The sequence below is a fragment of the Nicotiana tomentosiformis genome, chromosome 11, assembly GCF_000390325.3.
Source record: "Nicotiana tomentosiformis chromosome 11, ASM39032v3, whole genome shotgun sequence".
Lineage (NCBI taxonomy): Eukaryota > Viridiplantae > Streptophyta > Magnoliopsida > Solanales > Solanaceae > Nicotiana > Nicotiana tomentosiformis.
In genome coordinates this window covers 92,793,020-92,808,432 of record NC_090822.1, presented here as the reverse complement: position 1 = coordinate 92,808,432, position 15,413 = coordinate 92,793,020, and the positions used below count along the sequence as shown (strand labels likewise).

Genomic DNA, 15,413 nt, shown 5'->3' with positions numbered 1-15,413 from the left:
ATAATGTTATTCTAACGTTGGCTTGCCTAGCAAGTGAAATATTAGGTTCCATCACGGTCCGGAGGTGCGAATTTTGGGTCGTGACAGTTGGTATCAGAGCCCTAGGTTACATAGGTTTCACGAGTCACGAGCAAACTTAGTAGAGTCTGAAGGATCGGTACGGAGATGTCTGTACTTATCTCTTAGAGGCTTTGAAGCTTAGGAACAATGTCACTTCTTTCTTATTTTGTCGTGCGATTTTATTCTATCATCGATGATTGAACCATTCTACTCTTATTCTCTCGCAGATGGTGAGAATGCGTAATACCTCTACCGATGGACAGGGACCAGAACCCCCGATTGCAACTATGGCCATGGGTAGAGGTCCAGGCCGAGGCCGTGCTAGAGGCCGAGGCAGAGGCCGAGGTAGAGCTCAGTCCAGAGGTCGAGCAGCTGCACCTATTGTAGAACCTCAGGTAGGCCTTCATTAAATGTAACGACCCGACCAATATCAAAGTTTTTTGGCTAGATTCAAGCTATTAAGAGTTGGATAATCGAGGAAAAAGCCTACTAGTGGATTAAATTGGAGCAAGTCAAGGTAAGTGACTTGTCCAACTTTGTGTGAGGGAAATTTCCCCTAGGATTAGTATTGATGTGATAATTGTAATCTGATGAAAGTCGTGTACACAAGGTGACGAGTGTGTACACGGGCTAAATGTGAAAGATTATGTTTTTAAATTATGTAAATCACTGTTGCATATTAATTAAATTATTTTATCTTGTTAGAACCATCATTGATCTGATTTATATACTTTAAATTTGCTTGACCTTCTCCTGCTAATTCTTTTTACCTATTTAGTTGAAACTTGATTTCTTTTATTTTGTGCATTATTTGAAGGTGAAATTTCTTTAATTTAAATATTATTAATATGAAGTATTTGATAATTTAGATTCGGAACTCAGGCAACGTATAAAAAAAATTCAAATATTATTTTTGCTGAGTTATTTATTCCCGAATATTTTGTGAGATTTTGTACTCATTGTGATTGAGGTGTGAGCTCCCTATTGTGGAAACTATTGTGGATTTTGTTTATTTTGGCAAATTGAATTATTGCGCACTTGAGGTGCAAATTGTGATATATTGTGATATTGATACACATGCGGTGGTATAAGGTCTGTGTGTTGAAACGCATGCGGTGAGATAAGAGTGGCTTGATACGCGTGGCTAGTAGGGAAACTACTAGAAGTCATGCGGTGTGATAAGGGTGGCTAAAACGCGGGATGCTATTTCGAAAAAAATGTTTTTCTTTAAAATTTATTGTGAAGGCTCTCGCGGAGATATAAGAAAATGAGATATTGTGAATTTATTTATGATTTGGGACTACGGGGCGGTACCTCGGGAGTGCCCTTGTTGATATTGATCTATGGCCACAGTTGCCTTGATTTTTGTTGTGATTTTCTTAAAGTTGAAAATAATTCTGTTTTGTTTCCACGTGGTATTATTTGCCATTATTTTGCGTAGTTAATTGGTGACATACTACTTACTTGATTCATTTCCATTGTCATTTAATTTTATTATATTGTTAAATATTTTACCTTGTCTTTTATTGTTCCAGTAGGGCCTGCCGTGACCTCATCACTACTCTACCAAGGGTAGGCTTGGCACTTACTGGGTACTGCTGTGGTGTACTCATACTACGCTTCTGCACATCTTTTTGTGCAGATTCAGGTACATCTTACCAGCCCAGATATCAGTGAATTACCTATGTACGGAAACTTCGAGGTATATCTGCCAGCGTCCGCATACTTTGGAGTCCCCTTCTATCATTATTATGTTGCTTCCTCATTTTTCTTTAGACCCTGATATATAGATACATTGAGGATAACTTTTTAGAAGCTTGTGACTTATTTCTACCGGATTTTGGGAGTTGTAATTAAGTGAATTAATGATTTATTTATTTCATAATTCTATTGTTATTCTGCATTGATAGGCTTACCTAGTCTTAGAGACTACGTGCCATCACGACATCCTACGGAGGGAATTTGGGGTCGTGACAAGTTGGTATCAGAGCTCTAGGTTCATAGGTGTTATGAGTCACAAGCAGGTTTAGTAGAGTCTTGCGGATCAGTACGGAGATGTCTGTACTTATCTTCGGGAGGCTATGGAACTGTTAGGAAAATATTCACTTCTTTGATTCCTTATCGTGTGCACTGTTGACTTCAAAGTTCTAAACCATTGTCTTTCTATTTTCTTATAGATGGTGTGGACATGCACAACTCGATCCGATGATCATACACTCGCGCCCCCTGTTGGAGCCGTAAAAGCCCGGGGTCGGGGCAGAGGCCGATGAAGACCACGTGGTGCGGCCAGAGCACCTGCACGAGCTGCTGCTGCAGAGCCACCAGTAGCTCCAATTGGAGAGAAGGCACCTGAGATGCATGTTACTACCCTTGCACTTCAGGAGACTCTTGCCCAGGTTTTGAGCATGTTTGGCACTCTAGCTCAGGCAGGGTTATTTCCACTTGCTCCTGCCATATCTCAGGCTGGGGGAGGAGCATAGACTCCCGCCGCCCCTACTCCAGAGCTACGGCCCCAATATGACCATGCCCCAGAGGTTATACCAGTGCATCCAGTTATCCCCGTTCGGCTTGAGGTTAGGACAACAGTTTCAGAGGGGGCAGTTTAGGCTCGAGAGGTACAAGAAGTACCACTCTCCCACTTTCAACGGTTTAGCTTCAGAGGATACTCAGGGTTTTCTAGAGGAATGTCACTATATCCTTTGTACTCTGGGTATTGTGGATTCCAATGGGGGTTTTCTCACGGCATTCCAGCTTAGAGGAGCGGCCTACCAGTGGTGGCGGGCATATGAGTTAGATAGTCCGGCTGATGCAGCTTCACTTACTTGGACTCAATTTTTTGATATGTTCTTGAGGGAATATGTTCCTCAGAGTCTTAGATATGCATGGCGCGCAGAGTTTGAGCTGCGCTAGGGTTCTATGACCGTGTCAGAATATGCTGTCTGATTCAGTGATTTGGCTAGGCATGCACTAGCTTTGGTTGCTATTGTTCGAGAGCGCCGATTTATTGAGGGTCTCCACCCTAGTATCAGATTCAGTATGGCCCAAGATCTAGAAATGGATATCACATACCAATAGGTGGTGTCAATTGCTAGGAGATTTGAAGGTATACAGATCCGAGAGAGGGAAGAGGGGGAAGCAAAGAGACCCCAAGATTCTGGCACATATAATAATTCTCGTGCCCCAGCTGTAGCCCATCATGATAGAGGCTATGTGAGACGTCCTATTTATTCAGCACTTCCATCTTCCAGTGGTATTCCGGCTACTCGACCTCAGGTTCCATATTATTCACTGCCAGTATCTACTGTACCTCCTGTACGTGGTGTCTTCAGCGGGTAGTCTAGTCGATCAGGCCTGAGCCAGTCCCAGGAGCCACATCCTTCGAGGGCTTGTTTTGAGTGTGGTGACACTTGTCATATCATGAGGGATTGTCCCAGACTTATGAGGGGTGCACCTCCACAGGTTTCTCAGGCCCCACCTGTTCCACAGGGCCCTTAGGCTTCTCAAGCCATGATTACTGCACTAGCTGCCACTCTACCTGCATAGCCAACTAGAGGTGGAGGTCGGACACGTAGAGGTCGCCATAGAGGGGGAGGCCATGTCAGATATTATGCCCTTACTGCTAGGACAGAGGTCATTGTGTCTGATTCTGTTATCACAGGTATTATTCTGGTCTGTCATAGAGGTGCATCAATTTTATTTGATCCAGGCTCATCTTATTTTGCCCCGTATTTGGGCATATCCCGTTGTTATTTGAGTTCTTCTGTTTATGTATCTACACCCGTGGGTGAATCTATTATTGTGGACCACGTGTATCGGTCATGTTTAATTGTTATCAGTGGCTTTGAGACCAGAGCTGATTTATTATTGCTCAGTATGGTAGATTTCAATATTATTTTGAGCATGGACTGGTTGTCGCCCTATCACGCTATCCTTGATTGTTACGCCAAGACGGTGTCATTGGCTATGCTAGGTCTACCACGACTAGAGTGGAGAGGTGCCTTGGATCATGTTCCTAGCAGAGTTGTTTCATTTCTTAAAGCTTAACGAATGGTTGAGAAGGGGTGTGATGCGTATCTGGCCTATGTGAGAGATGTTAGTGTTGATACTCCTACCGTGGAGTCACTTCCTGTAGTAAGGAATTTTCCTGATGTATTTCCAGCGGATCTTCCGGGTATGCCACCTGACAAAGATATTGACTTTGGAATTGATTTGTTATCGGGCACTCAGTCCATTTATATTCCACCATATTGTATGGCCCCAGTAGCGTTGAAAAAATTAACAGAATAGTTACATGAGTTTATTTATATAGGCTTCATTCAGCCTAGTGTATCGCCTTGGGGTGCTCCTGTCTTATTTGTGAAGAATACGGATGGTTCTATACGGATGTGTATTGATTACTGCTAGCTGAAAAAGGTTACAGGGAAGAACAAGTATCCATTGCCACATATTAATGACCTATTTGATCAGCTTCAGTGTTCCAGAGTGTTCTCTAAGATTGACTTACGTTCAAGCTATCATCAGTTGAAGATTCGGAAGCCAGATATCCCAAATACTGCTTTCAGGACTCGGTACAATCATTACGAGTTCCTTGTGATGTCTTTTGGGCTGACCAACGCTCCGGCAGCACTTATGCACTTATTGAATAGTGTACTTCAGCTCTATCTTGATTCTTTTGTCATTGTGTTTATTGACAACATTCTGGTATATTCCCAAAGTTGGGAAGATCATGAGTAGCCCCTGAGGATTGTGCGTCAGACTTTGAGAAAAAAGAAGTTATATGCAAAAATTTTAAAGTGTGAAATCTGGCTTGATTCAGTGGGATTTTGGGCCATATATTTTCTTGCGAGAGGATCAAGGTAGATCCGAAGAAGATTGAAGCAGTGCAGAGTTGGTCCAGACCATCCTTAACTACGGAGATCCAGAATTTCCTTGGTTTGGCAGGTATTATTGCCTATTTGTAGAGGGTTTCTCTTCTATTGTTGCACCTATGACCAAATTGACCTAGAAGCGTGCTCCGTTCAGGTGGACCGAGGAATGTGAGGAGAGCTTCCAAAAGCTCAAGACAGCTTTGACTACAATCCCAATATTGGTATTACCTACAGTTTCAGGGTCTTATATTGTGTATTGTGATACGTCACGTATTGGTCTCGGCGCAGTATTGATTCAAGAGGGTAGGGTGATTACCTATGCATCCAGACAGTTAAAGGTACATGAGAAGAATTATCGTGTCCACAACCTTGAGTTAGTAGCTATTGCTCATGCCTTGAAGATTTGGCGGCATTATTTGTAAGGTGTCCATTGTGGGGTCTACACCGATCACCGGAGTCTACAACATCTATTTAAATAGAAGGATGTTAATTTGAGGCAGCGGAGATGGTTGGAGTTTCTTAAGGATTATGATATCACCATTCTCTATCATCCCGGGAAGGCCAATATAGTGGCCGATGCCTTGAGTCGTAAGGCGTAGAGTTTGGGCAACTTAGCATACTTAACGGTAACAGAAAGGCCTTTAGCCTTGGATGTTCAGGCCTTGGCCAATCAGTTTGTTAGATTGGATGTTTCTGAGCTGAGCCGAGTTTTGGCTTGTGTGATTTCTCAGTCTTCTCTTTATGATCGTATCGGGGGTGTCAGTTTGATGACCGTCATCTGCTTGTCCTTAAGGATTCAGTTCAGCACGGTGATGCCAAGGAAGTCACTATTGGAGATGACGGTGTATTACGGATGCGGGGTAGGCTATATGTACCCAATATAGATGGCTTGCGTGAGTTGATTCTCCAGGAGGCTCACAGTTCATGGTACTCCATTCATCCAGGTGTTGCAAAGATGTATCAGGACTTGAGACAACACTATTGGTGGAGGCGGATGAAGAAAAACATAGTGGCATATGTAGCTCGGTGCCTAAATTGTCAACAGGTGAAATATGAGCATCAGCGACCGGGTGGATTGCTTCAGAAGTTAGAGATTCTAGAATGGAAATGGGAGCGGATCGCTATGGATTTCGTTGTTGGGCTCCCATGGACTCAGAGGAAGTTTGATGCAGTTTGGTGATTATGGATAGGTTGACCAAGTCAGCTCATTTCATTCATGTAGTTACTACTTACTCTTTGGAGCAGCTGGCGCAGGTTTATATTCGCGAGATTGTCAGGCTTCATTGCGTACCAAGATCTATCATCTACGACCGGGGTATGCAATTTGCATCATGGTTCTGGAGGGCCGTACAATGTGAGTTGGGTACTCGGGTAGAGTTGAGTACATCATTTCACCCTCAGATGGATGGACAGTCAGAACACACTATTCAGATACTGTAGGATATGCTTTGAGCGTGTGTGATAGATTTTGGGGGTGCTTGGGATCGGTTCTTACCACTTGCGGGGTTTGCTTACAACAACAGCTACCAGTCGAGCATTCAGATGGCTCAGTATGAGGCCTTGTATGGTAGGCAGTGCTGGTCTCCAGTAGGTTGGTTCAAACAGGACGAGGCTATCTTGGGTACAGACTTGGTTCAAGATGCCTTGGAAAAGGTTAAATTGATTGAGGATCGACTTCGTACAGCCCAATCTAGATAGAAGAGTTAGGCAGATCAAAAGGTTCGTGATGTTGCATTCATGGTTGGTGAGCGGGTCTTGCTCCGAGTTTCGCCTATGAAGGGTGTGATGAGGTTCAGGAAGAAGGGCAAGTTGAGCCCTAGGTATATTGGGCCTTTTGAGATTCTTGAGAGAGCTGGAGCGGTGGCTTACAGACTTGCACTACCACCTAGTCTCTCTGCAGTTCATCTAGTGTTACATGTTTCCATGCTCCAGAAGTATCACGGCGATCCGTCTCATGTGTTAGACTTCAGTTCAGTTCAGTTGGACAAGGATCTATCTTATGTTCAGGAACCAGTGGCTGTTTTGGACAGGCATGTTCGAAAGCTGAGGTCAAAGAATATTTCTTCCGTGAAGGTGCAGTGGAGAGGCCATCCAGAAGGAGAAGCTACTTGGGAGACTAAGAGGGTGATGCAGAACAAATATCCACACCTATTTGTGACTTCATGTATAATTCTAAACCCATTTGAGGACGAACTTTTGTTTAAGAAGGGGAGGATGTAACGACCCGGCCAGTCGTTTTAAAAGTTGTAGCCTCATTTCCTTATTTACTGCTCATTATGTACTTTGTAACTGTTATGTGACTTGCCGGGGTAGTCAGTTCAAGTACGGTGAGGTTTTGGAATGAATTAGAACACTTAGTTCCAAGGTTTACATCTTAAGTTCAAATAGTAACCGGATGTTGACTTTCCGGAATAGAGTTTTGATGATTCTAGTAGCTCCGTATGGTGATTTTGGACTTAGGAGCATGTCCGAAAAATTATTTGGAAGTCCGTAGCTAAATTAGACTTGAAATGGCTAAAATAGAAATTTAAGTTTGGAAGTTTGGCGTGTGAGTTGACTTTTCGATATCAGGGTCGGAATCCAGATCTGAAAATTTTCACAGCTCCGTTATGTCATTTATGACTTGTGTGCAAAATTTGAGGTCAATCGAACTTGATTTGATAGGTTTCGACATCAAATGTAGAAGTTGGAAATTCTTAAGTTTCATTAAGCTTGAATTGGGGTGTGATTTGTGATTTTAGTATTATTTGATGTGATTTGAGGTTTCAAATAAGTTCGTATGATATTTTAGGACTTGTTGGTATATTTGGTTGAGGTCCCGAGGGCCTCGGGTGAGTTTCGGATGGTTAACAGATCAAAAGTTTGACTTAAACAGCTGCTGCAATATTTTCTGCTGGAAATTCGGGGGCAGAAATCGAAGGCCGAAGACCGAGGCAGAGGGTCGAAGGCCGAAGACCGAGGCCTGGGATCGAGGCCGAGGGTCGAAGGCCGAAGACCGAGGCCTAGGGTCGAGGCCGAGGGTCGAAGGCCGAAGATCGAGGCCCAGGATCGAGGTCGAGGATTGAAGGCCGAGGATCGAAGGCCCGGGATCGAGGGTCGAGGGCAGCCTGGACAGAACTGTAAGTTATAAAGCAGGGACTTCGTCCCATTTTTTCCATTTTTGACAAATTGGAGCTTGGGGAGAGGCTATTTTTGGGAGATTTTCAGAGAAAATATCGGGGTAAATGTTCTTAACTCAATTTTGATTAGATTACCCGAATCCATCATTTATTTTCACCATTTAATTAGTGTTTTGAGATTGAAATTTGGGAAAATTTTAGAAATCTCATAGAAATGAATTTTTGAGATTTCGATGTCGATTCAGAGTCGGATTTGAGTGAAACTGGTATGGTTGGACTCGTAATTTAATGGATTGTCGAATTTTGTGAGTTTCGCCGGATTCCGAGAGGTGGGCCCTACATGCAATATTTGAGTTAAATTCGAATTTTATTGAAAAATGTAGTATTTTATTATGAAATTAATTCCTATAATCTTTGTTGTCTGTATCGAATTATTTTGGATAGATTCAAGCCATTCAGAGTTGGATAATCGAGGAAAAAACCTACTAGTGGATTAAATTGGAGCAAGTCGAGGTAAGTTACTTGTCTAACTTTGTGTGATAGAAATGTTTCCTAGGATTAGTAATTGATGTGATAATTGTAATGTGATGAAAGTCGTGTACACAAGGTGACGAGTGTGTACACAAGCTAAATGTGGAAGATTATATTTTTAAATTGTGCAAATCACTGTTGCATATTAATTAAATTATTTTATCTTGTTATATTCTCTATCATTGATCTGATTTATATACTTTAAATTTGCTTGACCTTCTCGTACTAATTCTTTTTACCTATTTAGCTGAAACTTGGTTTCTTTTATTTTGTGCATTATTTGAAGGTGGAATTTCTTTAATTTAAATATTATTAATATGAAGTATTTGATAATTTAGATTAGGAACCCAAGCAACGTATAAAAACATTTTCAAATATTATTTTTGCTGAGTTATTTATTCCCGAATATTTTGTGAGATTTTGTACTCATTGTGATTGAGCCGTGAGCTCCCTGTTGTGGAAATTATTGTGGATGTTGTTTATTTTGGCAAATTGAATTATTGGGCACTTGAGGTGCAAATTGCGATATATTGTGATATTGATACATATGCGGTGGTATAAGGTCTAGGTGTTTTAACGCATGCAGTGAGATAAGGGTGGCTTGATACGCGTGGCTAGTAGGGGAACTACTAGAAGTCATGCGGTGTGATAAGGGTGGCTAAAACACGGGATGATATTTCGGGAAAAATATTTTTCTTTAAAATTTAATGTGAAGGGTCCCGCGGTGATATAAGAAAATGAGATATTGTGAATTTATTTATGATTTGGGACTACGAGGCGGTATCCCGGGAGTGTCTTTGTTGATATTGATTTATGGTCGTAGTTGCCTTGATTTTTATTGTGATTTTCTTAAAGTTGAAAAGAATTCTGTTTTGTTTTCACGCGGTATTATTTGCCATTATTTTGCGTAGTAATTGGTGACATATTACTTACGTGATTCATTTCCATTGTCATTTTATTTTATTATATTTTTAAACATTTTACTTTGTCTTTTATTATTCCAGTAGGGTCTGACCTGACCTCGTCACTACTCTACTGAGGTTAGGCTTGGCACTTACTGGGTACCGTTGTGGTGTACTCATACTACGCTTCTGCACATCATTTTGTGCATATCCAGGTACATCTTACCAGCCCAGACATCAGTGAGTTACCTATGTAGGAAACTTCGAGGTATATCTGCCCGCGTCCGCATACTTCGGAGTCCCCTTCTATCCTTATTATGTTGCTTCCTTATTTTTCTTTAGACCGTGATATATAGATACATTGAGGATAAATTCTAAGAAGCTTGTGACTTATTTCTACCGGGTTTTGGGAGTTATAATTAAGTGTATTGCAGATTTATTTATATCATATTTCTATTGTTATTCCGTATTGATAGGCTTGCTTAGTCTTAGAGACTAGGTGTCATCCTACGGAGAGAATTTGGGATCGTGACATTAAACAAATTAATAATATGCTGAAATTTGTTTTATTCAAAGTAGGTGAGAGTTGCCAACAAAATCTTACTTGTGTCGGGTGTCTAATGAAGGTTAGACATTTGCCTTTCATATATATGTTTAATGCTTAATTAAGTGTTATATATTCACACTTTTATTTTTAATTGATATGATTAAATTGCTTGATTTGTTGTGAGTATCGGGTGCGTATAGTTATTTAATGCTCATAGATCTAGACTCTAAGAATATATTCGTACTTCCTCTCCTTTAATATGGTATACAGTCTAGCAGACTCCAAAACTTTATAGAGTAAATGACATTCTATGGCCGTCTAAACATTTTAATAGCCCATATTTTCATTTTTGACCCGAAATGGCCTTTAGGCCCAATTCTTTTGCAAGTTGTAGCCACAATTCCCAATGCACTTCTCTTCCCAATTCATTCTTATTTCCTACTCCTTCAGTTGTTTGTTATTCTCCTCCCATTTCCATCATCGATATAATCACCACCAATCCAGCTTATCTCTACCGCCTTCCTCACACCTCCGCTCCAGCTTATCTCCACCATTGATCTCGCTACCAACCGATTCACCATATTTCTATAAGTAAATATTCATCTCCCTCTCAAAACACACTCAAATCTCAACCCCAAGATCAAATCGACCAAAAACCATCCCTTGCTAATGGAAAATTTATAGAAATAATTTTTCTTTGCCTAAAATATCTCCACCACTACCTCTAACCGATGATAATTTTATTATCTTCCGTGTTGCTTCCTTCCTCTTCTATAAAAGTCATGCAATTTTAGATTTGTAAGGAATTATAGCAAATACTTGGCTAGTGATATCTATCGGCCATGGCTGCGATCAGATAAAGACTCCGGTGACCTTCCCTTTCGCTTTTCTTTTCGGCTCCGACTTTTCTGCAGCGACCTTACAAATGTATATATGTTGTATAATAGGTGTATATGTACTATTATACAATTTATATACACTGTTTATACAATATAAATATTGATGGTGGGTTGTTGGTATTTTGCGAGCCGTTTTGGAGGTTGGGCTTCATGATTCTTTTGGATGAATTTATGTGCATTTACTAGGAAAAAGTAAAAGGTGAAGTGTATTTGTGGAGGTGGTTGTTGTTGCCTTCTTCTTCTTCTTCTTCTTCTTCTTCTTCTTCTTCTCCTTCTTCTTGGTTTTTGAATATGAGATGTATAATTAGTATATCTCATGTACAATAAATATATATTTAGTGTATCTTTTATGTAATATCTATGTGTCTATATACACTTTGAGTTTTTGTACACTATACACTGATTATACAATATATATATACACCGATTATACAATTTCAACTACGAGAATTTATTTGGTGAGAAAAAAAAAGAGAGATGGAATTGTATATACACTATTACATTGTATAAATTATTTATATAAAGTGTATCCTTTATTTTTCAGTGTACCCCTAAATCCTAATGTATCTTTAGTGTATCCTAAGCCTTTTAGTGTATCCAAAGTATATATATTTCTTATAAAAAAAGTATATATATTGTTCTACGATGTATAAAAAGTATATATATTATTCTACAATGCATAAGAAGTGTATATATTATTTTGCGATGTATAAAAAAAAATACACTTTATACTAGTGTAAAATGTGTGTACAACATATACATCACCTTTCTTCTTCTTTTTTCTGATATAATGAGATTTTTTGCTTATGCAATATCATATTTTTTTAGATTAAATCAATAAAAATTTTAGGTTCTTAATAAAATATAAAATAGATTATAATTTATATGTAATAGGAAGAAGTTTGGTGGTTGCAAAGATGAAAGTGCTCAAACTTTATGTCAAAACAAAAATCCTAAACATAAAAAGGAGGTGAAAATATTTGAAATTAAAAATAAAAATAAATTTTTCGTGTGTCATAACAAGCAAACTAAAAAATAAAATCCTAAAACCTAAAAGAAACTTTTTTATGGACGTAAAAGGAATTGAATCAAAAACTAAGGCTCCCAAATGCAAAAGGGAGTTCAAATTACAAAACGATTAGGCGGCCGCTGATTTTTTTTATTTCAGTTGCTAGCCCTTCCAATTGGTTTTGGGCTATTAATTGCATGGTTTATTTTGTGGCTACCGATTGTCATTAGTTTTTACCGGAATGCTATAAGTGATAATAGCTCAAATTTATACCTTTGTCAATAAGGACTAAAATCGAATTACTCGGATCCTAGCCAAGAGAAGAAGATCAATAAGAGAACTATTGCATATCTGTCACGACCCTAATTTCCCATATTAAGATGTCGTGATGGCACCTAATCTCTAAGACTAGGTAAGTCTAACACGCGCTAATTTAATAACAAAATTAAAATATTTAATCATTTATCATAAATCATTAAATGACATGTATAGCCGCAAGCGGCCAATAGTTATACATTTCCCAAAGTCGGTAGTACGGAGTCATAAGCACTACTAAAACATACTAGAATTTCTAAACACAATACTGTTTTGAATTATATTTTAACAGTAGAATAATGAAATAAGATGGTGACTTAGAGGCATGCGAATGTCAAGTAGGTATACCTTGAAGTCTCCTGCCGTGTAGACGCAACTCTCAACAACACATTCAGAATAGCTCGATCTGCACAAAAATATGCAAAAGTGTAACATGGTTACACCACAATGGTACCCAATAAGTATCAAGCCTAATCTCGGTAGAGTAGTGACGAGTCCATGTCAAGACACCTACTAGACATAGAAACATATTCAAGATATACATAAGCTAACAATGGAAAGAACATCAATGTAAGACCAACGGCGGAAAAATTATTGATTTACAACCAACAATGAAGTAATAGAAACATAAATGACAACAAGTAGTAAACGAGAAACAACGTAATCAAAACACCAATGAGATATAAATGAACTCAAATAAGGGGGGAAAAACCCATGACAACTCAAATAATCAAACTGCTCCCAACGCACGGACTTACAACAAGAATTACCCCGAGGCACCTCACCTCATAAACCACAAGTCATGAACCATAATTTTTAAATCTTACAGATATAGCACCTCGTGCCCACAATAACAATCACCTTCGCACGGCAAAGCCCACGTGCTACCATGTACTTTACAACCGTTATAAATATTAATTTAGATGAACAAAAGATATATTTAAATACCATAAAATATAATAACAATCTTGAATTAAGTAAGGTATCAAATAAAATAATGAGTTTATTTTAGAAATTAAGTAAAGTAAAATAATATACAATATGTACGAAACAGAGTATAAGATGGGTTTAGTTTAGAAATCAATAAAATTGAGTAAAAGTATCATTTTTAAATACAGCAAAACATAAGTTAAATTAACGAATTAAATATAGAATTTGTTAAAGAAAAATATGATAACAATTTTATGTAAGGTAAACATTTAACAGGGTGATGAGTAAATTTTGAGAACCCAATTATAGTGAAAGTGTGATAACCATTTAGAATAATAAGGTACTGAGTGAGATAACGAGTTCTATCTTAAGAGGCACATAGAATAAAGCATGCTAATAATTCTTTTATTTAAACCATTATGTTCCAACAACTCAACGGAATATGATATAGTGACTCCAGGCAATTAAATTCACATTGACAATCAATTCACCAAGTTATAACGAGGGCACAGATTAGTATGTTAAAGCAACACAACAAATCACGTAGAAGGCATGACTCACAAAAGAAACCACAATCGTTTCAACATCAAGATAACAACGAATAACCAAACACAATCAAAATAGATGAATGATTAAAGGAAGAACAATGATCGTTCAAATCAACAAGTTGTCCCAACATGGAATGTACAATGAAAATCACAATTGAGGTATCGTCTCGTATTCACATTTCACAATTTCAATCACAATCTTTCTTTATACCGCCGTGTGAGCCTTACATTTGAAATAGGTTTTGGAAATAGTTTTCCTGAAATAGCTGCACACACTTTAGCCCGCCTTATGATGCCGCGTGACTTCACGTAGTTCTCCTACAAGCAACATGTATATAAGTCCCACCTTATACCGCTGCATATACATTAACCTCAAGCCTTATAGTGTCGCATGCGCGTCAATATCACATCACAATAACAACTCTCACCACAAGTGCCCATATATCACAATTTGTCAACAATTAATAATATCAATATTTTCACAACAATAGCTCATGGCTCCACCACAATGGGTACAAGAATATCAACAACAATAGTAAATGTAAAATTCCCAACAAGGAAGATCTTTCAACAATAACAATTTCGCCTTAACATGATAACGGCCTTCACAACCTCAACGCCAACAACTAAACAATGAGATAATGTATAACCACGATATTAAATAAGAATGACTTACAATAAGAATGATAGCTCAACCAATTCGCTCTTGGGTGTTCAAAACCTAAGAGTCTAACCCACACTAGTTGGGTCCCATAACTCCCGAAACACTCCTCCAAAACTCGCCAAATTTGAGTATGTTGTTCTCCTAATATAGAAGAACAAAATTCCAAAATTAATCGGGAAATAAATGCCTCTAACTCATTTTCTTTAAAATTTAGAAAATAACCCTAGGTCTTGATTTAAAGAATTAAATGAGTTTTCAATTAAAATCATGGATGCTTAAACCAAGGGAATAAATCAAAGGGAAATACTTAGGTTATGGTTTAGGCCTTACCCCATGGAATAAACTTGAAGAACATCCTTGAATTCTCCTAATCCCAAACTTTCAAGATGAGAAACACTCCAACAATATTAATAGCCAAAAATGCCAAGATGTTCTACCTCGTTTCTTTTGTCAAATGATCTCGAAACTCGCTTTTTATGCCTCCAATGGATTCCTAGTAAATTTCCAGATATGTTAGGATTTTGAATCACTCCATTTGACATTACAATGAAGGTGATATGTTGGTTTTAATATTTTTAAATACGAATTCAGTGACAAATTCGTAATTAACCTGGAAAAAATTCTGGCAACCCAATTCTTAGTAAAATGATTATAAATTCCTCATACGATGTCGAAACTTGATGATTTCAGTTGCTATGGTTCCAAAATTATGATACGGATATAATGGTTTAGTCGACATACGAATAAAAGGCTGTTTACTCAATATGGTAACTGTTATGCTCAAATCAATATCGAAACCGAAAACAATCACCATACAACCCAAATTTATCCAAAACTCATCAGAATTTAACCAAAATTTATGAACATGTCCAAAATCATCATACAAACTTATTAAAATAATTAAAACCCAACTCCGAGTCCGTTTATTCAAAAGTCAAACCTTAGTCAACTCTTACAACTTAAAGTTTCTAAAACGTGAATCATTATTCCAAATCAATCCCGAACCGCTCAAAAACCGAAA

At 38.4% G+C, this 15,413-nt stretch overlaps 1 protein-coding gene across 1 annotated transcript; it reads left to right on the top strand.

Moving 5' to 3' along the window:
* The first annotated feature begins 6,665 nt into the window (after positions 1–6,665).
* LOC138901848 (uncharacterized) lies at positions 6,666–7,148 on the top strand. Its single transcript, XM_070189644.1, has one exon. The coding sequence runs from the start codon at positions 6,666–6,668 to the stop codon at positions 7,146–7,148; it is 483 nt and encodes a 160-aa protein (XP_070045745.1).
* Positions 7,149–15,413: the final 8,265 nt, after the last annotated feature.